We start from the raw sequence: 24553 nt of genomic DNA, 5'->3' as shown, positions 1-24553 counted from the left end.
ACCTGTTGAGAGATTATAGAAGGAAGGATGAACCCAGATCTTCTGACTGCAGGCACCTTCCTCTTTCCCCCGACATCACACTGCATCCCTTCATCTTCTCTGTAATTACAGCCTATCTGAGGCAACCCGATCACAGGTCCCATCCTGACTCAGTTGACGCATTAGCTTGTCGGTTTTGTTTAAGTCAACTGTGCATTTCCTGTAAGACCAGAGGTGCTGATCACTTTATGAAACAATTTCTACGTTTTAGTCTACTGTGTACCAGGCACTGCAGCAGACATGGTGTACACTGTAAATGTCTTTAAATGACACTTTGGGTCATTTAATCCTCACAACAACCCTATGAAGATTACTGCCCCGATTCTACAGATGAGGAAAATGAGGCTCAGAGGTATCCAAAGTCTTGTGTAAGGTCACATCGCAAATCAGTAAGGTCTGTGTAACTCTGAACCCTTTTCTTTTTTGTCATTACATCAGTGGCCTGGAAAAAATTTTCAACGATTGAAAAATACATACACACACACAAAGAAAGTAATGTTAGCTTAAGTTCCCAGTTTAGTCAGAAGCAGACCCAGCTGGCCACATCACTGCCCTTCCTCACTCAGCCTTACTTCTCTCTTCTAGAACAATCTACACCAATCATAATGCTTTTCCATTTAAGGAAACATTTGCAAACACTGAGCTCTCTTAGTTCTTAAACAGAACTCAAAGACTGCCTCCTTTTATTCTCATGCAGAGAAAAATGAGAAAGAATGACCAGGCATCTCTCAGCAGTATCTCAACGTCTAGATTCCTAGTTTTCCAGAAAGCTCATTTCCCCTCAGTGATCCACTTTTGGAAAAAAGTATCTCTTTTCATTTTCTCAATCATCTGTAGATTGAAGTTTTAGTTTTTCACAGTTGCCATATGGGCTCCTATTCCCTGAATCATTTTTAAAAATCCTGAGGCAACGTACAGTAGCAATATTATTATATTAAAATCTAATTTTTATTGAACATTTATGAATGTGCCAGGCGCTGGGCTAGGTGCCTTACACGATTGCTTATGTGATCTCCACAACAGCCCTATGAAGGAGGAATTATTATTCTGATCCATTACTAGCCCTCGGTAAGTGTCAGAGAAAGAACTCAGGATGTAGATCTCCGAGCCCAAAGCTCAACCTTACAGAAATGTCAGGTGAGAATGTGGTGCTGGTGAAGGTGCAGAAGAAGCTGAGTGCCTTCGTGCCGAGTGTGAACCACACTTCAGGACATGTAGGGTGTGGAAGGCGGTCCCCCTTGGTCTGCAAATGGTTGTTTCGCCCTGAGCACTTTGGTGGCATATGCTAATAATAGGTAAAGTCAGTGGGTGGTATGTTACTTTGCTCCTATAACAAATTACTCCAGACTTGGTGACTTTACACAGATTTATTATCTTACAGTTCTGGAGGTCAGAAGTCCTAAAATTGAGGTGTCAGTAGAGCCATGTTCCTTTGGAGGCTCTAGGGGAGAATCCTTTCCCTTGCCTTTTCCAGCTTCTAGAGGCCACCTGTATTTCTAGGCTCGTGGTCCCTGCCTCACAGCTCTCTGACCCCTGCCTCCATTGTCACATCTCTGTCTCTCCCTCTGCTTCATCGTCACATCTTCTTTGGGCCTGACCCTCCTGCCTCCCTGTAGTGGACCTCTTTGATTATACTGGGCCCACTCAGATAATCCAGGATAATCTCCCCAACTCAAGGTCCTTAATTTAATCACATCTGCAGAGTCCTTTCTGCCCTGTAAGGTAGCATATTCACAGGTTCTGGGTATTAGGACGGGGACCACTTTGGGGCCTCTATTCAGCCTGCCACAGATGGAAACCAATTCGGGAACTGTGTGAATGCAGGAAACCCCACCAGCGATTAGGAATGCCGCCTGTGGCACCAGCCACTTCTCACTGTCACACACCCTCCGCAGCCTGTTTAGGCTGAGAGCTAAACCACAGGGGAACCCTGCAGCCAAAGCTGCTGAGTGAGTTTTCCCCACCTTCCTGTTTGTTCCCCCGACAGAGCACATACGCAGGGAAGCGCTTCAGAGAGAGAAGGAGCGTCTGCAAAACATGGATGAGGAAGAATATGATGCCTTGACAGAGGAGGAGAAAATAGTGTTCAATCGAGAGGTTCAGCAGGCCCTCCGGGAGAGGAAGAGAAGGTCAGTGTCAGGGGCTTGTCAGAACGGAAGCGCAGCCCCGGGGAGCAACTTCCGTGAGGCGCACGGCCCATCCCAGAGACCATGGTCATCGGGGGTGGAGGAGCCGGGGAGCAATGGCCACAGGAGACCCGGGAGGATGAACTGCTGAGAGCAGAAACACATACCTTGCACATCCAGGGTGCTGGTTGCTGCAGCCTTGCCAGGTCTTCATTCTCCTCTCCTTCCTTCTTTCTTGGGGACAGCTGGGACTCAGGGAAAGGTTATGTAATGTGATGAGGGGAGGGGCTTCTGGCCCCTGTGCTGTCCTGGGGCTCCTGCTGGCTCCCCGTGACAACTGTGGCTCATCAACTTCTGTGCTCAGGTGTCCACAGCTGGTGACTCAGGGGACATTCTTGTGACATGGGTATGGTGGTTGCCCCCGCATAACTCAGCCATTTCTCCTCCTTCCCTGGCTACCATCTTGGCCTTTGGTGGTGCTGTCCATTCCCTGAGGTCTCACCGCCTCTGTCCCTTGATCCTTAGCCTGGGCAGTTCACCAGAGACCCTGGGCAGGCTCCCAAGCCAGTCCTCTCAGCCACCTTCTGTGCCTGTCCCTGGGGGCCACACGGGAATGACTGGATCCCCTCCACACCACCCAAGAGACTTAGGCCACTATCTCAGGTCATCTCAGATACAGGTGGGCAGCGAGAAATATGTCCCTTCTGCCGTCAGATCTTCAAACATGCCAAGGGAGGGGGCGTCTATTTCCTACCCCTCCCTAGGATTCCAAACATTGGAGGGGGAAGACCAAGATGCTTGCCTACAATTTAACCCCCTTCTGTCCTCTCCCTCCACCTCCAGACTCCTCCCACTGGCCCCAAAAGAGCTTTTATGTCCTCTGCAGTATGCAGTACATATACCCTCATCTCTTCTCCTGCATGGTCTACTGTAAACATGCCCAGTCCTCCAGAGGTATGAAAATCCCAGCTTTGGGATTTCAAAGGAGTCGCTTTTCTTTCTCATCCAGGTCATTACTTTCAGGCGTTCATCTCACAGTGGACTTAGGAAATGCAAATCTGATCCTCCAAGGTCAGCAGTGACTTGTTTGTATCACACACACACACACACACACACACACACACACACACACACACACTAAGTCATGAAATCATGATGAGTCAGCTTCAGTGGACAGAGAGCCACAGCAGCCGGGAACAACTAGGGATTCCCAAAGATGAACATAGATGGATTTCATATCTTCAGAAATGCTATCCCTTCCACTCTTGTTTGTACTTGGTGCCCAGGCTTGGTGCCCTCTCTGCCATTAGCAGCAGGTCAAACACGTTTGAATCCATAGCTGGAAAGGAAAGAAAGAGAAGGAAAGAGAGGAATGTGGCTTTCAGCTCCAGCACCATGGCTCCGAGCTAGCCAGGGTGGGGACTGCTCTTAAAAACACCATTTCTTCTTATCTAAACCTACGACATGAGTGTAGGAAGGAAGCTGGGCCTCATCTGTACTGCTATCAGAACGATCTTTGAAAGCTGCTTTTTAAAAGTGCTAACATCAAGCTTATTTCCAGCCCTTGCCTCACTCTCCTATGAAAGGAGTTTGGAATAGAAATACAGATTAGTTGAGAATTCCTCTTAGTTGAGCTTCAATTATCAGTTTTGCTGAATGACCATTCAAAGATAGATGTGAGCCATCCTTTCCTCCTTTCTTTCCTTCTTTCCTTCTCTTCCCTCCCTTCCTTCTTCCTTCCTTCCTGTATACCCAGCTTTCTTTGTTCCTTCTTTTTATGCCCGAGAAAGCTCTGCCCCATGTTCTCCCACCAAGTGATCCCAGGCAGGGGAGGGGCTCGGGCAGGAGAGCCTCTGAACTCTGTTTTCTCTGCCTGGCTTGATGAAGGGAGCTGGAGAGACTGACAAAGGAGATGCAGGAAAAGAAGCTACAGCAGGAGCTTGAGCGGCAGAAGGAAGAAGATGAGCTAAAACGGAGGAACAAAAAGCCAAAGCAGGGACCCGTAAAGGAGGAGCCGCCCATGAAGAAATCTCAGATACCAAGTCGGCAGGTAGCAACCCTCACTCGTCCCTTAGCAAAAGGCAGGCACAGAGTGGTCCACCACTGCAACCGGCCAGTCAGCCCTGCACATTTCCCCTCCAAAAAACTGACCCAAGACTGTGTAGATGTTGTGGTGGTGTAGAAGGTAGGAGGAGAGGGACCAACATTCGTTGATCACTGGCTCTGTGTCCAGTGCTGTCTTATGCTTCACATATTCCTGCCCTTTTGCATCCTGCTCTTCCTCGGAGGTTCATAGACATGAACCCCATCTGAGGTTGAACAGGATAAAGCCATACCGGTTGTGCGTGAGCACAGACCTGGCTCTTTCCACTGTCCCCTGCAGTCCCCTGGATGGTGCTAAATAGGCTAGTAGGAAAGAGTTGCCTCCAGTGAGCCACCAAGTCAGTGTGTTCAACCAAGGGCTGATCCTTGACAACAGTCAAGGGAGATGCTCCAGCATAAGCTGTCCTTGCGTTTATCAGCCTGCCAAGCTCAGCTGTCACGTCTCTGCCCTCCGTGATACGGGAAGGGCAGAACGGCCAGAGCTATGCCCAGGATGGCGCTGGTGGCCGAGGGGTGTGGCTAGCTGGTGTGCACAGCGGCCGTTCCAGCACCGGGAGTTCTGAGGGTGAAACTAAAGCCAGACTCCCAGACGAGGTGCAGACTGGTCCCAGGAGGTAGACATAAGGGCAAAGGACTCAGTGTCCAGGGATCCCCGTCAGGTAGAGCTCAGGAAGGAGCAGGGTCTGAGTGCACAGAACTTCAGCACCAAAACAAGCAGGCCTGGAGTTCAGACTCCTGCCACCTTCCAGGTACAAGTCCTCCCCTCAGCAGGCCTATTCGTCCACGCAAAATCCACTTCTGCTTAGAACAGGATATCCAAACAGAACTCTCGGTGTCTTGGCAGTGACCTACAGATGGGGAATAATACAGTAGGCGCCAAGCCCCTCCCCTCCCTACACAACTAAGGTGAGCCACCCCCGCCGGCAGGCAGCCTTGCCAACGGTTCTCTCCAGGCTGTAGAGAGGGACAAGTGGAGGAGGAGCTGATGCAGTGCGGTGAGGGGAATAGCCAACCTGGGCCGCTGCCTCCAAGCCTGAACTTAGGCAGGAACAGAGCTGTCACTGGGCTGTCCTGCAGGCAGTGATCGTTAGACTGAACTGGACTTCATGTCATCAAAGAATGACCCGAAAGCCTGTGAAGCCTCCCAGAGGAGTTCATTGGAGGAGAGAAAATCAGAGCCCACAAAGCAGGTTTAAAAGGGCAGTAAGAAAGAGAATAAGGTTGGTTTCTCTATGCCAGCTTCATTATATAAATACAGGTTTGTTTAAAAGGCTGGAGCGCAGCCAGATTCTAAACCCTCATCTGTTCCCAACAATACTGATTATATACATAACCTGTATAATTTTAATAACTTGACATTAAGAGATCCTTTACTCTGTGGCAGACACTATTATAAGCTTTTTTAAAATTATTTTTACTGGCGTATAGTTGCTTTACAATGTTGTGTTAGCTTCTACTGCACAGCAAAACGAATCAGCCATGCATATACATATGTCCCCTCCCTTTGGGATTTCCATCCCATTTAGGACACCACAGTGCATAAGTAGAGTTCCCAGTGCTATACCGTATGTTCCCATCAGTTGTCTATTTTATACATAGTATCAATAGTGTATATGTGTCAATTAGAGAGAGTCATACAGAGTGAAGTAAGTCAAAAAGAGAAAAACAAATATCATATATTAACATATATATGTGAATTTAGAAAAATGGTACAGATGACCTTATTTACCAAGCAGAAATAGAGACACCGGCATAGAGAACAAATGTATGGATACCAAGGGGGAAAGGGGTGGGGTGGGAGGAATTGGGATTGACGCTATTATAAGCTTTTAACATGTATTCACACATTTAATCTTCAGTAGTCCTCTGGGGTACTTATTAATATTACTATCAACATTATACAAATAGGACAGAGATGTGAATTGCTCACCCCAGATCCCACAGCGAGCAAGCGGTGCGGCCGGGATTGGACCTCTACGCTCTGGCCTCTCCCGAAGAGAGGATCGTTTTGAGGATCCTTTCCCGTTGATCCTTCAAAACAGCAGCTCTCAACCACGAGTGCACATCACTGTCCTGTGCACCTTTTACCAAGTGCGTAGTGCCAGGCCCCAGCCAGCTGTATGACAGGGAAGGACCACAGAGCGGATATGTTGAGAAAGGCCCCCCGGGCGATTCTTAGGCACAGCCCTAGTGTGTATACGAGGTGCCTGGAATTGTATGAGGCCTTCTTACAAAACAAAACACCCTCTTGCTCTTCTTTATGTGATTTGCTCTCCCTTAAAGAACTCTTTTAAGAATAATTTATGTGTTTTGCCTCCTAGATTCTTACTTTTTCCAAACTAGAGTTGAAGAATGACGCGATAGAAAGAAAAGTCTCCGTTAGGGAGCAGGTGGCTGCGGAGAAGGAGGAATTGAACAAGAAGAAGAAGAACCAGCTGTCAGATGTCAACATGCCTGGGTGTCCTCTTGCCCAGGAACAAGAGGACAGCGAAGGGGACTTCCCGAAGGACACTGACAAGAACATGGCCCAGAAGTTTAAGACCTACGAGTTGTCTCTGAGGGACATCCAGAACATCCTCACGTACTGGGACCGGAAGCAAGGAGTTCTGCTGCATCATACCGGGGCCGAGGTTGCGAGCCATGAGGACGGAACCGACCAGCGCCAGGTTCCGTCGTCATCGGGTGGGCGCCGAGGCCGCAAGGACCGGGAGAGGGAGCGCGCAGAGAGGGAGCGCGTGGAGCGGGAGAGGGCCGAGAGGGAGCGGCTAGAGAAGCTCCGCGCGCAGGAGGAGCGCCGCGACGGGGGCGAGGGCAAGGAGGAGGACCACGAAGGGAAGAAGGATCTTGGTGTGCCCTTCATAAACATCCAGTTGCCCGACTCCGAAGGCTCGAGCTGGAAGCAGGCCCTGGAGAATGACAGGCTTCCCAAAGAGGGGCAGGTACAGGCTCTTCTCCAGGACGGGGATGTAGCGAGTCAGGTGGCCAGGTAGCTGTGCGGTGCTAATCCTCGTAAAAGTGTTTCTTTCAACACAAAATCCATATCCCCTTTATTCCATTAATCTCTGATGCCCCTTTGGATATAAGATAATAATGCCTAAAAGGACCTTTTCTGTGTGGTGAAACATCCATAGAAAGTTCCACAGATCTCAGCTATTCCATCTAACCTCGTAAAAAGCCACCTGTAAAGTTGATTTTTAACATTGACAATCCTGTGTTAGGGGTTGGCAAGGCAGGTATACTTTGGGGTGACACAAGTGGCTCAACTATTCTAAAATTTCTTTCCCACAGGCTTCCCCCAGTGACAGAAATTATACTACCAGACAGCTTTTTGTTGCTAGAAACAAAACCATCGCATATCTAGAAGCCCCTTTGGCAGTGGTTTGGAGGGGATGGTTATTATAGCCTTTTGTCCAGGGACAAACTTTTTGTGTGAAACACCAGAAAGCAAATATTTGAGGCTGCAGGTCATACAGTCTCTGTCCTGACCCTCAGCAATATGTAAATGAACGGGCGTGACTCTGTTCCAATACAATTTGATTTACAAAAGCAGGTAGCAAGTGAGATTTCACCAGGGGGCCAGTTTGCCCACCTCTAGTTTAGTTTTTTTGTTTTTGTTTTTGTTTTTAATAAATTTATTTATTTGTTTATTTTTGGCCGTGTTGGGTCTTCGTTGTGGTGCGTGGGCTTCTCATTGCGGTGGCTTCTCTTATTGCGGAGTACGGGCTCTAGGCACGTGGGCTTCGGTAGCTGTGGCCCACAGGCTCAGTAGTTGTGGCTTGCAGACGCTAGAGCGCAGGCTCTGTAGTTGTGGCGCCGGGCTTCGTTGCTCCGCGGCTTGTGGGATCTTCCTGGACCAGGGCTTGAACCCGTGTCCCCTGCATTGGCAGGTGGATTCTTAACCACTGTGCCACCAGGGAAGTCCCTCTGGTTTAGTTTTTATCAGAAACTAGATGCAACCTTAAAAGGTAGGGAGTGGAGCCAGAGAGGAGTGCTAGGTCAGACTGTAGCTTAAAGAACTCCCTGCCTCTATTAATTTAATAAGTGGTACAAATTATTCATCCCTTTCCTCACAGACTTTCTAAATCCTGGGAGTTAACTCTAGCTACATGTTAGTCAGGAAATGTCTTCTGCTGTCTGACCCAGAGAATTAGAAACACAAGATTACATGAAGGTAGTTACCTGCTAGGCCTAATAGCCCATTTAGTCCATAGAATGGGCACTCAGATGGCCTAATTGTTGTGATGACAACAGTTAAGCAGGGGATAGCATCCTTATTCGGAGGGTTTTACAAGCTGAGAAGGAAGTTACTACTAGATTTTCAAGCCAGCTGCTCTGGAGAATGCTCTCATTTATCATATATCAGAGTAGAATGGGAAAATGCTCTAGGGATAAGTTGTCTCTCAAGTCTCTTTTTTTACTTCCCTCTTCATTCCCATCTCTTACCCCATTCCCAGAATCTTTGGTGGGTTTTTTTGTTTTTTTTTCTTTGCTGTATATGACCTACTCCAGCCCTAACTCTCTTTCACCTTTGGAAGGAAAGAACACTTAAAGGTAAAAGAAAAATTAACAGGCGATCTGAAAATAAATGAAACAACTCTATGCTATAGACATCAGAACCTTAGGAGCTGGTCTCTTTACACGGAGATGGTTTTTGAGTGCCTACTGTGTGCTAGGCCATGTGGTATGGAATCGCCCAGTTCCGGTCCTAATGGGCTTTACAGTTCAGTTGCAAGGACAGACAGTTATAATAAAGTGACAAGGGTTATGATAAGAGAGGGAGCCTGCAGCCCACAGCAAGAGCCCCAGCCGGGTCTGGGGGCGTGGGGATCTGGAAGGACCTTCAGAGCTGTGTCAGAGACCCTTTACACGCTGTCCCTGACCCAAGCCCATCGCAGGGCATCAGAAAGTTGAGAGAAAGGAGGGAGAGTCTGAGCGTCCTGTGCTCACTCAGGGAGGCAGTTAGGGGTAGCCCACCCTCTGCACAGGAAATTAATCTTGGGCTTTTCCTTTAGATCCTAGACCTCTTGGGCCTGGGTTCCTCTGGACCACCCATCCCGCCGCCTACCTTATTCTCACTCATCTCCTACCCTGTGAAGCGGCTGCCTTTGGCCATGACAGAAATCCTGAAGCATTTCGTGTTTGTAACTCCACCGTCCAAAGAGCTTTTCCTGATGGAGGAGAAAAGAGAAGTGGAAGCAGAAGCAGAGCTTTCAGCCACCCCAGGCTCCTCAAAGGTAAAGGGAGCAGCTCGTCCTCCTGACCTTGGCGGGAGTTCAGTCGGGCCCGCCACGTGGCCAAAAAAAGCAGTGTTGGGTGTCGTGCTCACTGGGGTGTTTCCCTCTACTCTGTGGGGATTCCGCCTGAGCCTCCCTAAGCTGCACCTTCCCCAGATCTGACTCTTCCTACTCCCCTGAGACTGAAAATGACTGATTCTTACCTTCCAATCTTTGCAATTCCTGTGGATGGTTTAGGGAACTTGTCGAATCACTCTGCAGCTCATCTGCAAGAGAAAGTAAGCAGCAAAACTAGCTCTTTTAAAGAGATATCAGAATGTATTGTGAAGCTAAGGTAATTCACAGAGTGCATAAGAATACAAGAATCAACAGATACAGGTTAAGGCAGCACGCACCATTAGAGAAAGGACAGATTATTAAAGAAATTATATGGGGAAGATTGGATATTTTGGGAAAAGTTGCTTTTTAATCTCCTTGCCTGACATAATACAGTAAAATTAATTCCACCTGGACTAAAAATATAAGCGATCAAAATGAAATCATGTAAAAGTAGAAAATATATATTACATATACAATTAGTGGAATAACTCACAAAGGAAAAATAGATTTGACCAATAATATGCAGAATGCATGGATATGAAAAATTATGAAGGGGCTTTTTATTCCCAGAAGAGTATGGGGGCCCAAAATTTGAATCTCCCCACACAGCCTGCTTCGTATAAACCATGCATGTCAGCAAAAAACAAATAAAATCACCAGCAAATAAGGTCACCTGTAGGCCCTGCCTACAGCTCAGTTAGGTAACAGAGAGCCCCAAACTTCAGTTTAATAAGTAAGTAGGAAATCAACATCTGAGGTCACAGCATTGGTGGGCAGGCCTTACTTGAGCAGAGTCCAATAAAAAAGATAAAGAAGAAAATATTGCCACCATCAGAGGTGACTATTACACCAACCTCTTTTCTGAAAATTGACCATTAAGAGGAAAGAGTTTAGCGTTCTTTAACTTACGGTTTTAGGAGGAACTCTAGTTCGTCTCCAATTGATGAAGGAAAGCACTTCTTTCTAGAAGAATGGCAGCTAAAATTATAGGAAGAATGGTAGAATTTAGAAAGTACTGGTGTACCCAAGGACATAGTTGATTAAGGAGCGCCAGTGGATACCCACAGTGCTGGTTTGTCAGGGGACAAGACTCTCCCTCTGAGCCAGAGCACCACCCCACAGGTGACCGGCTGGTTGCAAAGGGGAAGGTCCACTTTACCATGGCCAAGATCTGGCGGGCACCGCTGCAGCCACACAAACACACTTTGCGTCTGTAATCAGGGGTCAGCCTGACATTGTTTGTCTCCTGTCGTGATGGAGTGTGGTGTGCACAGCATCATCTCTGAAGCTAATCAAGCTTTTAAATCTAATTTTCAGTTTACATGAAATGCGGGAAATAAAGGAATAAGTTAAGTGACACTCTGAGAGTAGTTAGAAATTTTGCAGACTATGGCATATTCTGTAAGAATACAGATCTGGTCTCTGCCAAAAGTCAGTGTGATTGGGAGGGAGTGAGGGATCTAGATTAAAAGATACTAAGGAAATGCAACAACAAAATGCAGTATAGGAACTTACTCCCTGCCAGCTTCAAGCGTCCTCTGGAGTTTTGGCCTCCTTCTCAGGGAATGGGGTGCCAAGGAAAGCACTAGACTCTCTCCACTCTACCTCTTCCCTTGTACCCTAGTGTCATAGGCTGCGCTCTGCTGCTCTAGGCAGCCTCCAGCCTCCTGAACCTGCAGCGCGGTCACCGCAGACTGCAGGCATATGTCGTGGGCGTCTCTGTCTCCTGCTCCTGTGTTCATAAGATGAATGTTTAAGACCCGGTGTTCATTTTTAATTAAGACCCAGGAGGAGCAGACCACCTCATCTAAGGGGAGCAGACAGAAAACTAAAGAAAAAACAGATCAGACCCGCGAGACTCAGAAGGAGAAACGTCGCATGGCCTCCAACAGGAAGGGCCCTTCTGGGGGAACCTCTGGAACCATTGCTCCCCTGTCGGACGTAGAGCAGAACAACTTCTCTGGGCAGCATTCACAGGAGAAATTCCCCAGGTGGGCCTCGGAGCAGCCCAGGGAGGGGAAGGCTGAAGCCCCAGATGGAGGGTGTGGCTGTCACAGCACCAGATGGGAGCAGGGCGGTCACGCCTATAACCCCAGCAGGACCGGACTCCTCCCAGGCACCAATCCTGTCTTCTCTTGGCCCGAAGGAAGCGTTCTCACTTCAAAAGCCTGTGTGGTCATTTTCAGGCTGAACCATTTCCGGTGGATCGTACCAGCCAATGGTGAGGTGACATTGCGAGTGCACTTCTCTTCCAATGATCTTGGGATCTTTGACCAAACGTTTAACTTTGAGATCCTTGGAACTCACCGCCAATACCAGCTTTATTGCCGAGGTGTCTGCACTTACCCATACATTTGCCAAGACCCAAAGTAAGTGTACTTTGTTTTGAAAAGAAAAGGTTGACAGATACATTTTTGTTTTCCCCCATGGTGCCCTGAACAAGGTGGCTCTGAATACAAATGTGGAACTGGGACAGCATCTCAGGCCCTCTTGTATTGGGCTCCAAAGTCTTGGACATTGACTAAGTCACAGGAATGATATGGTACCATGAGACTGAAATAAAGAGAAAGCTAATAGGAGTGAAGAGGGGGGAAAAGTCTTCCTGTGACAAGTTAGTTTGCTTATTTAACTATATAGCAAATGTAAACCGATTTTATATTTACTGTAGGACTTTTTATCCTATAATATCCATATATGTGTGAATCTCCACAGGCAGGAGATTTTTCCCTGAGCTACCAAACACTGAGTCCCTTATGCACCACATAAAGGCACCTGACTGAGCAAGCTAGTGGGGCCTTTTATAGCTTGTCCACCGAGAGGAGCTTTTTTGCAGTTCTCACCAAGGGACCACGTTGGGCAGAGAATTCAGAAGCTGGTTAAGATCCACCAGAACTAGTTTTCCATAGGGTTTCTCAGGTTTTTTCTAGCTGGGCACACTAGAACAGGAAATCCAGCTCAGCTCCATCATCAGCCCCATCAGCTAATAAAGGATCCAGCTCACCCATTATCAGTGGTGAAAGACACCACTGGGAATCTTTTTTCTCAAGTTCAAACTGTACTATCTTCACTCGGGGTTGGGGATGGGAGGGTACAGGAATAAAGGCTCGATAAATGTCCTCAAATTAAGAGTCGTTCTGTCTCCAGACACCTGGACCCTTTGCTGAACAAGAGTTCATGTATACATCATGTGGAGGCAATTCAGACAGCTCTCCTCTCCTCTTCCTCCCCTGTGTTCAGAGTGGTCTTCCCTCAGCAGAAGAGGGACATGAAGGCAAACGAGGTCATCTTTAAGAAGTATATTGTGAGCATGGAGAGGTTTTACTTCGGGCCACTGCTTTGTGGAAAATCAAGAGATAAGTAAGTGTTCCATTATTTCAAAGCAGATTTCAGACCCCGGGTTCGACTCATGAATAGTACAAGCGGGATTCCTATGGAGACATAGCTTTTACTAACATTGCCTCAGTTAGCCCAGAACCACAAATCAGGAGAACTGGGTTCTTGTGCCCCAAGTTTCTGCTAAGGTCCCAAATGAACGGGGGTGCCATTTTCCCAGATGGGGAAGCCTGGAAGAAGACCAGGTTTTGGTAGGGGAAGGTAGGGTCAAGTGTGCACTTTGGGATATGTTAAGTTTGAGATGCTTGGGAGATACAGCCAGTAGCCACGTAAAGCAGGGCATAGTCTATACGGTTTTGGTTCTCAGAGGAGAGTCTATCTTCAAGACAACAAAAGCCACAGGTGTGGATGAGATCACCTAAGATGAGAGGCCACAGTAAGGTGAGAAGAAGGACCATGGTTGGAGCCTCAAAGGACTCCACCACTCACAAGAGGAGAGGCCAGCAAAGAAGATAAGAAAGAGGGCCAGAGCGATTGGTGGAAACCGAGAAAGGGTGGTGTCATGGAGCCATGAGAAGAGAGTGTGGTCAGCTATGTTGATTGCGGCAGAGAGGGCGGAAAGATGAGAACATCAGCATCCACAGGGTTCAACAACACGGAAGTCATAGGAGGCTCAGCAAGAGCCCTTTGCAGGGGATTTCTGAGGATGAAGCCCAGGTGAAGTGAGTTGAGGAGTCAGTGGGAGGTGAGAGAATGGAGACAGAGTGTGGAGATAGCTCTTTGGGAAAGCTTGGCTGTGAAGGGAGGTGGAGGGAGTTGAGGACGGGAGGGAGACGTGGAGTGCAGGGAAGCCTGTTCGTACACTGTTGTTCTTACGATGTTTGGACGTCAAGGGGAAGTAGCGAGGAAACAGCTAGAGTTTGCAGAGCACGTAAGGGCCATCAGTGGTGCAGCTCCCTGAAACAACACAACGAGATGTGGAGATGATGGCCTTTGCCAGGAAGAGGGACCGTCTCATGCTAGGTTGGAGGGAGGTGAGACAGCTTCAGGTGCAGGTAAATTTACAGATTTGGCTGGCATGGTGAGGAGGTTCCCATGCAACTGTTTTCTCCATGATGAATGATGTGAGGGCATCCCTAACAGTGAGGCAAGTGGAAGGAAGTTTAAAATGTTGAGAAAATGGAGAAGGTATGAAACAGGTTTTGTGCAAAGTGGGAGAGGGAGAATATTAGAGAAATAGATTAAGATTATCAGGTAGAACCGGGGGCCCAGGTAAGGTCAGTGATCAGAAATATTTAGTAATACTAGTTTTTTCAGTTATATGTAAGTTTTTTAGTGTATAGGCAGGGAGGTGAGACCAAAAATAGAACCAGGGTCTCAACCATGTCTTAATTCAATCTAGCATTGATTGTGATAAGTAGAGAATGATTATTTCTATGCCTACTTGGTGAAACTAATGAGCCAACTTAGTTCTCCATTCCCTTCATAACCTCCAGTTTATTTCCTAAGGTGCTGGCCTAGTAAATGAAGGTGAAGGGTGTTGACTGTTGATGGAGAGGATCTTCAAAGCCCAGTAGAAGGACTTAGGCGAGAGAAGGAGTGGGAGTCAGGTTGATGGACATGATGTACAGAGCAGCCTGGAGGTCGGATTCAGGGAAACGATGGCCATTCAGAGAGGCATGTATTCAGAGCAGCACTGGAATTAACCAGGATATGGGGCCAGACAGTGGGGATCCAGGAGGGCGATTACAGTGGTCCAGAAACAAGTATTATTCATCTATTCTTTTAAGTCTTACTGAGCCTCAATGTCCTCATCTGCAGAGTGGGAAAATAATAGCACCTACTGCACAGTTTTGGGAAGACTGAACTGGTTAGTACACATGGAACTTCCAGCGGTGCTCAGTGGTGGTGATTACCAGCGAGGTGTGGAGGCCACCACCTCTCTGGCAGTTACACAGAGTGTAACACAAAGTCTCTCGGACTTTGATTTAGTCTCTGCAATGCCCTCTCCTTCCTTCCTCCATCTTAGCCTGTCCACAGAGCTTTTCAGACTGTCTCTGGGCACCAGTGGGTACTGTGGTGCCCTGCTTTCCTGACCTGTGCTATGACCTCCTGCGACGTGTGTGTTCATTAATCTTCCTTGTGCCTCCTGTGGGTCCTTTTCTGTTTGGTACCATTAACTGGGCAGCTTCCAGTGCTCCACTCCGTGGATCTCTCCGTAAGGCACTAGGGAACAGAAACAGCCTTGTAACAGTGAACAGCGACAATCCGTGTCGGAACAGTAGCATCCTGCGCAGGTGTAGGAGAAGGTGGTAAATGAGGTCATCTCTAAGACAGATAGGAAATAACAGGTTACTCAGATTATCATCTCTCCTGGAAGTATAAGCACTGGGAAGGACAGAGCTACAGATTTTTCAGTCAGAAATCTTTGCAATAGTAATAATTACCATTGATTGGGTATTTGATATCTGCAGCTGTCCTCAGAGCGTTAGGTGCACTATTTCATTTAATACTCATGGAATCCTAAGGGGTATTATCATCCCATCTTAGAGATGAGGAGACCAAGGCTTGGGATGGGAGCGGGGGCTGGTCACGTCACAGCTCTAAGTCTTCACAACTACAAGGCTTGTGTTCCTAGCCTCCATGACGCTGCCTCTGTGTACCCACATTATCCTTTGAAATTGCCTTACGCCTCACAGTCTCCTTTTCCACCTGAATTCTCAGCCAGTCCTCACATCCACATCCCTAATGTTTGTTTGTTTCCAGGTACAAGTCATCCTTGTTCCCAGGAAACATGGAGACACTGACAATCCTGAACAGTTCCCCGATGGTCGTGGAGGTGTCCTTCTGCTTTCAGAACGATGTCAAAGCAAACACCTACTTCCTGGAGCCCGTCAACATGATTCTGAAACCCAGTGAGAAGCAGGTACAGTCACATGGGTACAAGTCTACCAGGGCAGGGCTTTCTTGGGAAATTTGAGGCCTTGGTATCCTCGGTGTAAACGTACTTTGTTTTGACTCTCCCATTAGAAGCTGAACGTTTGGGCCTACCCTACCGCAGTTGGTGTCTTTGAAGACAGCATTGTCTGCTGCATCAAGGAGAGCCCCAAGCCAGCCGTCTTCAAATTAAGCTGCCAGGGCGTCCGCCCAGAACTGGAGCTGGACCCCAGACAATTGCATTTTGACCGGCTCTTGCTGCACAGGTCAGAGTTCTGGGTGATACCAGGACCGGAATGACATTTAAAGAACATTTAGTTCTAAGGTGACCAGCTCATCCTGATTTGCTCGGGACTTGCCTGGTTTTAGTATTTGAAGCCCTGCATCCTGGGAAACTTCTGGTCCTGTGCAAATCAGGATAGTTAGTAACCCTCTGAGTTCACAGATTGTCACCTTGGGTTCAGTGAATGGACTTCAAAATGGTTAAGGACTACCCTAAGATCAGCTGCCAAAGTGTGTGCATATTTGCATTTTTCTCAGAAGAAGGACTACGTTTTTCCAGATTTTCAGTCCATTACCCTAAAAGGTTAAGAATCTTCGTTCTAGAAATTAGAGGACAAACGCAGAACACTAGACCAAACCTAGAATTAACATGTTCATTCACTGGAATTGTATTACTCTAAATAGAGAATGTTTATTTCTGAGGAAGCTGGGAGAGAATATTGCTAATGTATCCTGCATTCCTTGATCATCACAGGTAGGCCCCATTCCCTGATAAATACTTATTAGTGAACTAGCAATAATAGAATAACCAGAGGTGCTTTTTCTGACCTGCCATAATAAATCAAAATCATTTGAAACTGACAAAATTTCTCTTGGTCTCTGCAGGAAAGACTTCAAGGTAGTTCTTCTCCGCAACATCACACTACTGCCCCTGGCCTGGAGGATCACCAGCCTGGAGCACCTGGGCGAAGACTTCACCGTGTCCGCGATGCAGGGGACCATAGCCCCCAAGGCTGAGCATAGCCTACAAGTGCACTTCCAACCCTCCAAACCCATCAACATCAAGAAGGCAATTCGCTTGGAGGTAAGGCTTCATACATCTTCAGACTTGGTCACCAAAGTATGTACACACTGGGTTCCCTGACACACACACCGACACACATACCCACCAAGCCAGGTCTCCATGTTACACGCTCCCATCTGATCCCCGTTTGACACCCCCCAACCCACAATATCCTGCTCTGCTTACAACTAAGCTCCGTAAAGGCAGTCTTGTTCATGGCTGATTTCCCAGGGCCAAGAACAGAGCACTCAATCAGTGCAGAGTGGATGAATGAGTAGATGAATGAATGAATGGTGTTACTGTTCCTCGAGAAGCATTAGATTTCAGATTTAAGACCCCCAAACCCAGTCACCCCTCAGAGTCCTAACTCAATAAACATCAGCCTCCGCCCAATTGCTCCCAGCAGACACCCAGGGGTCATCCTTGATTCCTCCGTTTTCCCGTTGGCCTCCCCCTCCATCCCAGTCCTCCAACAAGTCTTGTCAATTCTGTCTCCCAGTGTATCTCCTGCCCGTGCCCTTCCCTGTCTCCACTGCCACCACCACCCTCATGCATGCCACTTGCTGTGTCGCTCACCTGGACTTCTGCAGAGGCTTCCTAGCCGGCTTCCCTCTTCCCCTTCCCCGCAGGTGTCCAGAGGGATCTTTACAATGTCAGTCAAATCAGGTCACTCCTTCCTAAAGCACTAGGCTGTCTTCCCATTGTACTAAGAATAAAGCCCAGGGTCCTCACCTACTTCTGAGTACCTGCCTGCCTCTGTATCCACATCAGGTTTTTCCTGCCTCGGGGCCCTGGCCTTGCAGCACCCCTGCCAGGAATGTTGTCCCTGTGCTCTGTGGGGATTGGCTTCTGCCTTAGGGTCTGCTCAACAGCACTGCCTCAGCTGGCTTTTCCTAATCATCCCACTGAGGAAACCTCACTATGTGCAATCGCTCACCCTGTCTTCTGTCCTTCAGAGCACCCACCCCATTCAGACATTATCCTGTTTCTTTCTTTACTTCCTTATGTGAACTCCACTGGAGCAAGATCTTGCCTGAATTGCTCATCATCTGTATTAGTTTCCTAGGGCTGCTGTAACAAATGACCACAAATGAGTGGCTTGAAACAGCAGGCATTTATTCTCTCACAGTTCTGGAGGCCAGAAATTCAAAATCAGGGTATCTGCAAGGCCATGCTCCCTCTAAAGGCTCTAGAGAATAACCCTTCCTTGCCTCTTCCAGCTTCTGGTGGCTCCAGATGTTCCTTGGCTTGTGGCTGCATCACTCCAATCTCTGCCTCAATCTTCGCATGGCCTTTCCCTCTGTCTGTGTCTTCTCCTCTTCTGTCTCTTATACGGACACTGTCATTGAATTTAGGGCCCACCTGGATAATCCAAGATGATCTCTTCTAGAGATCTTTAACTTAATCACACCTGCAAAGACTCTTTTTCCAAATGAAGTCACATTCATAGGTTCCAGGGGTTAAGATATGGACATAACTTTTGGAGGCCATCATTCAACTCACTACCCCATCATATCCCCAGTGTCTAGCACAGGCCTGGATGTAAAAGGCACTCAGTAAAATCTGTTGAATGAATGAACGAATGAATGAATGAATGTCACTGACTTTTGATGCTTGAGCTGATAATGCAACAATCAAGAAGTCACCCACAGGAGTTAACACACCATTGTAAAGCAATTATACTCTAATAAAGATGTTTAAAAAAATTAAAAAATTTAAAAAAAATTTTAAAAATTAAAAAAAAAGAAGTCACCCAAGCTTCTCTTTGAATACCCCCAGGGATAGTAGACTTACCAAGTATCTCCAAGTAGCCTGATCTTCCTTTGAACATGTCTGACTGTTAATGCCTTGCTGGGTTGCACTCAGGTTTCTCCCTGTAGTTTACACACATTAATCCTGTTTCTACTTTTTGGGGCCAGTCAGTGGATCTAATTAATCTGTCTTAGCACCTACCCCTGACAGCCCTTCAGATAGCTGAAAACAGATATTGATAGATTCGTTCAATCCACAAATGTATATGAATCCCAGAGGTGACAGTCAGCATTTTTAACACCAATCTCTACACAGACAGGGATCTCTGCACAGTGAATCCAGGCCACACAGCAGGTGTAGGGTCCCAGCTGTGCCAGCTTCATCCTTTAGTTAATGGATCATGGCGAGCCCAGGGCTTCCCATGGTGAAGCGTGAGGGTGCAGGAGGCAAGCATCAAGGGGACACTTGGAGAAGTCATCATGACAGCTGTTTATCAACTGGTATGGAAACATTTCTGTAATTTAACAACTGACATCACATTCCTATATGTTCCAACCAAAGCAGACATAGTGGATCTCCCCTCAGGCCCCCAAAGTGGTCTAAGACTTCCCTTCCCCAGGTTACATTCCTTCAACATCTACACGAGGAAATGCCTTGCTTTCTGGTCCCTTTGAAAAGCGCTCTGGTGAACTCTAATTGATTTTTGCACCTCTTAAATTTTCCTTCTTATTTTCCTCAATTCCAAAATTTAATTGCCCCCCACTCCCAAGCAGGGAAGCAAAGGAAATAGAATGCTCTGGGTACTTGGTATCTATCAGTAGAAAAGAACTATATAAATTCTGGATCTGATAAACCAAGTTCTTTGTCTTATTTTTCCCTCCTGCTGCCAGCCCTTCTTGTCATCTCTGTCAGAATTTGAGCATCAAAAGAAAGAAGGTAAACTTAAGCAGTCGAATTTGCTTTGTGAAACACTGGCAAAATGCTTGATAAAAGATAAGATGGAAACTCTGCATTAAAACTTGTTTGGTGACAGCTACAGATTTCCCCATTGGCACCTAAAACACAAGCAATGGGGAGCTGGTAACTTAGTTTTTCAAATTGAGGCTTCAGCAGAGAGGCAGGTGGTGTCCAGGCGGATGCAGGAGGGCCACACCCACTGCCCAGTGGCTCTTCCCCTTGACACACAGACCCTTTATTGCCCATCATTAGTCTCAAGAGTCAACAGTTGGATCCAGCTGACAGCTGATACCAGTTCAGATGTTCTTCAGGAGAGTGAGGGAGGTACTACCACCAGGGATGACAGCAGAAGGGGCAGGGAGACGCTGGAGGCTAGGAGTCTTGCTTTTTTTTTTTTTTTTTTAACATTTCCAATAGTAATGATGTTCATTTTTTTAAAATCTGAAATTTCCAAAAGAGAAACATTAAACGCTTATTTTATATGAAAAATCTAGCACTTATTTTATATGAAAAATCTGACTCATAGGTTGAATCAGAGACAAAGAACAGAATGGTTCAGATTTATAAAACTAGTAAAGCAAGGATAATTTAGAATATAAAAGTTTTTCATTTCAACTGTCAGAAAAATGCTCTCCAGGTTTATTTGACTTGAAAGTTCAAAGAACACTTTCCTGCAATGTATACTCACAACCCAAACTTCAGTAAGGTAGTGACAATCATGCAAATAATTGAAACCCAGTAAGTGGACAGGATGGAAAATGCAGTCCCATTTCCCCATCTTTTTATTGATTGTCTACACCAACCTTCCCCAAAGGGTGTTAGGAAGAACACTCATCCTACCAAATGCTCAGTGAAAACAAAAGCTAAACACATTTCAAAAATGTTCCGTTCCATAGCCCCTTCTTCATGATCCCTCCTGCGTGTTCCATAGTTCAGGCTCCAAGCACCTTGTGGGTCTTGCTTTTACAAAAGAATTTCTCTTACCCCGACAGGTTTTAGACGCAGACAACCTCGTTGGTGTCGTTCAGTTTGAAAACATCCTGATCTTTGCTGAGTCCTACGACGTTGCCTTGGACATCACCTTCCCCAAAGGTCTGTTGACCCCTTCAAGGAAAGGGTATTTAGAGGTCACATCTTTTAGGCAGTATGCTTCTTGTGTAGAGAAAGATCAGTGGTTGTTGGGGAGAGAGGTGGAATTTAGGTAAATAGTAATCACGCAAGTTCAAGTGATGTTAGCAGTGTTACTATGAATCTTAATTTCTCCAATGGGAGACAACAAGGCGTGGTCAAAATATAAAATTTGCAGAGCTCTCTTCTGAACAGTCACCTGAGAGTGAGCTCTTATCTGCCTGCCTGTGTTGCTTTTCTATCACTGCCCTAACAAATTACCACAAACTTTATGGCTTAAAACAATACGTATTTATTATCTTACAGTTCTTTAGGTCAGCAGTCCAAAATGGATCTCACTGGGCTAAAAGCAAAGTGTTGGCAGGGCTGCGTCCCCTTCTGGAGCCTCTGGGGGCGAACCCATTTCCTTGCCTTCTCCACCTTCTGGAAGCCACACACGTCCCTCAGCTCATGGTCCCCTTCCTCCATCTTCAAAGCCAGCAATGTTGGGTCAGGTCCTTCTCACGCTGCCATCTCTCTGGTTCTCCCTCTTCTACTTTTAAGGACCTTTGTGATTACTTGGGGCCCACCCAGAGAATCCAGTATAATCTCCATTATTTTAAAGTCACATGATTAGCAATCTTAATTCCATCTAATACCATAATTCTCCTTCTCCATGTAGGCTAGCATATTTACAGGTTCCAGGGACTAGGACGTGGACATCTTGCAGGGGCGGGAGAGGGGGTGGTGCAGGGCATTATTCTGCCTACCACACTGCACCAACACCCAGGTTAGGGCCCTCCTTCCTCCGGTAGGTTTCCTACTCGGCAAGACTTGTAGAATGTTAAAGCTACATATTTGCCTAGGTGTCATTAGTCTTATGTACAAAAACACTTACTGCAGCATTATTTATAATAATGGAAGATTAGGAATACCCTAAATGTCTATCTATAATGGAATATTATTATTGTAGGAATAATATTGTAAATTATGAAACAGCTGTATTATGGTATATTATATAGCCATTAAAATCACACTTATGGGGAGTTTTTAATTGTTTGGGGAAATGTTTATGACGTAATGCAAAGTATAACAATACAGATATATACGTTATATCCCAATTCTGAATATTATACACATGATTCAAATCTTTTTCAACACTGGGAGTTTTAGCTAATGAGAGACATGAAAAGAAGAACAGTGGTCCTAGGATAGAAGCCAGAGGGAACCACCCCATTGAACTGGGTGCAAGAGCAGTGTCTGTTGTTTGTTTACTAAGGCTCAATTACAAGAGGCTTTTCTAGGCACAGTGTTTTCAGAAAACAGATTATATGAAATTGTCGCCATGGATTTTCCGTGTGAACTTCAACCGGAAGCTCCCCTGCTTCTCACTCCCATGCCCACTCATCCCACCCCTCCCCACCCCGGCCCCTGGCTTCTGCAGGAGCTGAAGGAGGCCTCGATTTTGGGATTGTGAGGGTCATGGAGGAGGTGAAGCAGCCCCTGCAACTGAAGAACCGTGGGAAATACGAGGTCATGTTCAGGTAACCTAAAAATCATCCAGCATGTGGTCATCCACATCCACTCGTGGCAAGAAGTGTGTTGCCTGGGAAATTTTTTTAAAAAGCCGATCAGGGAAATCATAAGAACCATCTCTGCTGTTAGCTTCTCTTGGCTTCAGATGAATAGAATCCCAACTGCTGTACAGCCTGGAGCCACAGGGGTCTGGGGGTGGGGGGAGAACCTCAGGGGGAGGTTGGGAGGAGGAGATACTGGGGTGAGGGATGGTCTTAGGGGTGGAGTGAGAGACCGGAGATGGCGGCCCTGGCCTTAAGCCATCCTGCCCTCCTTTCAGCTCCTCTCTGTTTCATAAGTTGGCGGTCTACATAGGATTTCATGTCAAGACCTAGGGATTTTCCAGTTTTCTTTTTTAATTTTAAGAACTACTGTATTATAGACTCCAAGTGGCGGCCTGGTGGAATAGAGCTCCAGCTTGTGCTCGTCCTTGAGATTAAAAATGAAACACTAAATAAGAGAGATTCCTCAGAGAGGAAAGAGTGACACTGGGTGCAAGGAGGGAGGAGGTCCCCCAGGCAGTGCCGGCACCTATGGCCAGTCGATTTTATGGAAGGTCATCCTTCCCCCAGAAGAATTCAGAGGTGATGAAGGGACTTCCCCCTGGCAGACTTGGAGGCATTCAGTGTATTCATGATAATTTCGCTTTAGTTCAAAGATTGCCGAAATTAGAGCAGTCCCACCTCAATACTACCGTTCCTTAGAACCCTAAATTGAAATAAATAAATATAACTAAAAGCTAAACAAACCTAGAAGAAAGCCACAGTCACTTTGGAATTTGTGCTGAATGGAATCCTGCCCGCTGTGAGTTTTTTTTTAGATTATGACGGGCGTTAGCTCTGCTCTTTTAGGCTTCATGGAACAGAGTCACCCTCGGGTTGGAGTAAGTGATCAGGGTTCACTGAAGGGATGTGCAAGGGAGTGAGGAAGCACAGGCACCATGCACACAGCAACGAAGGGCCAGGTCTCCTGGAACCCACTGGGGATAACATGTGGGTCCCCATGGCAACTCCGGGTGTCTCGCCTCAGCTTCAGTTTCTTGCTCCAGCCCCAGTCCCCCTGGCATCTCGTGAGTCAGCTTTTCTCTGTGACCCCTCACCTCACCTGCATTGGGCCGTGGCCTCACTTCTGAACACCTCTGTTGCGTGACTTCTGCCCCCGCCCTCTCTCTCCTTCCTTAGATCCTCTGGCTTCTGCGTCACTGTGCCCTCTGTGTGTGCTGCATTCAGTCTCAGAGCGGGGAAGGAGAAAGGAAGGGGGACAAAGAGAGAGAGGGAGACAGAGAAACAAGGAGGGAGAGAAATGAATTGATTTAGTTGGTCCTTATCCAGCATCACGTGTTCCTATTAGACACAGCTCTCCTGCAAGGACCCCTCTTGACCGCAGGCTAGAGATGGCTGTCTTTGCCTCAAGCACCAGTGCTTGGCCTGGGCAATCCTGGCTAAGGAGGGGTGGTCACAGAGTACAAAGCACAGTGAACACTGCTACACATAGTGGTTAAACAGGGCTGGGGACATGGCAGGCACTTAGCAGTCTAGAGTCTCATCTCTAGTGTCTTGGGTTCCCGAGATAATGACTAAAACTGACTTTTTATTCTTGCCTCTCAGCTTTTCTGTGGACTCCTTAGGGATTTCAGCAACCAATATAAGTTCCATGATCTCAGTCCAACCCAAGAAGGGCTCACTGACCACAACGGAAAAACCCACAAATGTCCAGGTGCTCTTCCGTGCAAAAAAGGAAGTGAAGATCGAGCACCAGCCAGTTCTGCGCTGTCAGGTAAGCGAGCTCAAAGGGAGGACTCACACGGTGGCAGGCTCGTGGGACTCACGCCGAAAGGAAGCGTACGCAGTCTAACCCGTGCTCCAGGAGGGGAGAGGGAGTGCTGGCCTGGTGGCAACCAGAGAGGATACACCAGGGCTTAGGGAACTACAGGCACGGGTAGGTCGGGTGGGAGGTATGCAGAGTCATCAGAAATTGACAACCCCAGAGCAGAAATGTGGCCCCTGGTCTTCGGAAGAGACCAGACCAGAGACAGGGAAACTGAGTTTCAAGTGCAAAAGAAGAGAAGGGAAGTGAAAATGGGAGGCATACGTGGTGCATGTTGACCCATGGCTGGTACACGGTAAGTTTTATGTTAGCATTTACTCGTATTGATGATGCAGTAATATAAAGAGAACGATATAGAGAACTTGGCTTCATGTCAATGAAGAAAATACGGAATGAAC

At 47.1% G+C, this 24553-nt stretch overlaps 1 protein-coding gene and 1 long non-coding RNA gene across 3 annotated transcripts in view; one reads left to right on the top strand and one right to left on the bottom strand.

Annotated features, from left to right (window-relative positions):
- LOC309617580 overlaps positions 1-24553 on the bottom strand; it is a 548498-nt gene that overhangs the window by 459363 nt on the left and 64582 nt on the right. The window lies entirely within an intron of this gene.
- HYDIN (HYDIN axonemal central pair apparatus protein) overlaps positions 1-24553 on the top strand; it is a 441132-nt gene that overhangs the window by 353705 nt on the left and 62874 nt on the right. For both annotated transcript variants that reach the window (XM_082369752.1, XM_082369751.1), the window contains 13 exons: positions 2027-2168; positions 4053-4215; positions 6590-7207; positions 9281-9502; positions 11384-11592; positions 11788-11970; positions 12839-12958; positions 15701-15860; positions 15965-16137; positions 16760-16958; positions 20639-20738; positions 22198-22297; positions 23936-24104. In XM_082369752.1, coding sequence (XP_082225878.1) covers positions 2027-2168; positions 4053-4215; positions 6590-7207; positions 9281-9502; positions 11384-11592; positions 11788-11970; positions 12839-12958; positions 15701-15860; positions 15965-16137; positions 16760-16958; positions 20639-20738; positions 22198-22297; positions 23936-24104 — 2558 coding nt within the window. The remainder of the gene's footprint in view (positions 1-2026; positions 2169-4052; positions 4216-6589; positions 7208-9280; positions 9503-11383; positions 11593-11787; positions 11971-12838; positions 12959-15700; positions 15861-15964; positions 16138-16759; positions 16959-20638; positions 20739-22197; positions 22298-23935; positions 24105-24553) is intronic.

The sequence above is a fragment of the Balaenoptera borealis genome (assembly GCF_965194805.1).
Source record: "Balaenoptera borealis genome assembly, chromosome: 19".
NCBI classification, from domain to species: domain Eukaryota; kingdom Metazoa; phylum Chordata; class Mammalia; order Artiodactyla; family Balaenopteridae; genus Balaenoptera; species Balaenoptera borealis.
This window is presented reverse-complemented; position numbering and strand designations above follow the sequence as displayed.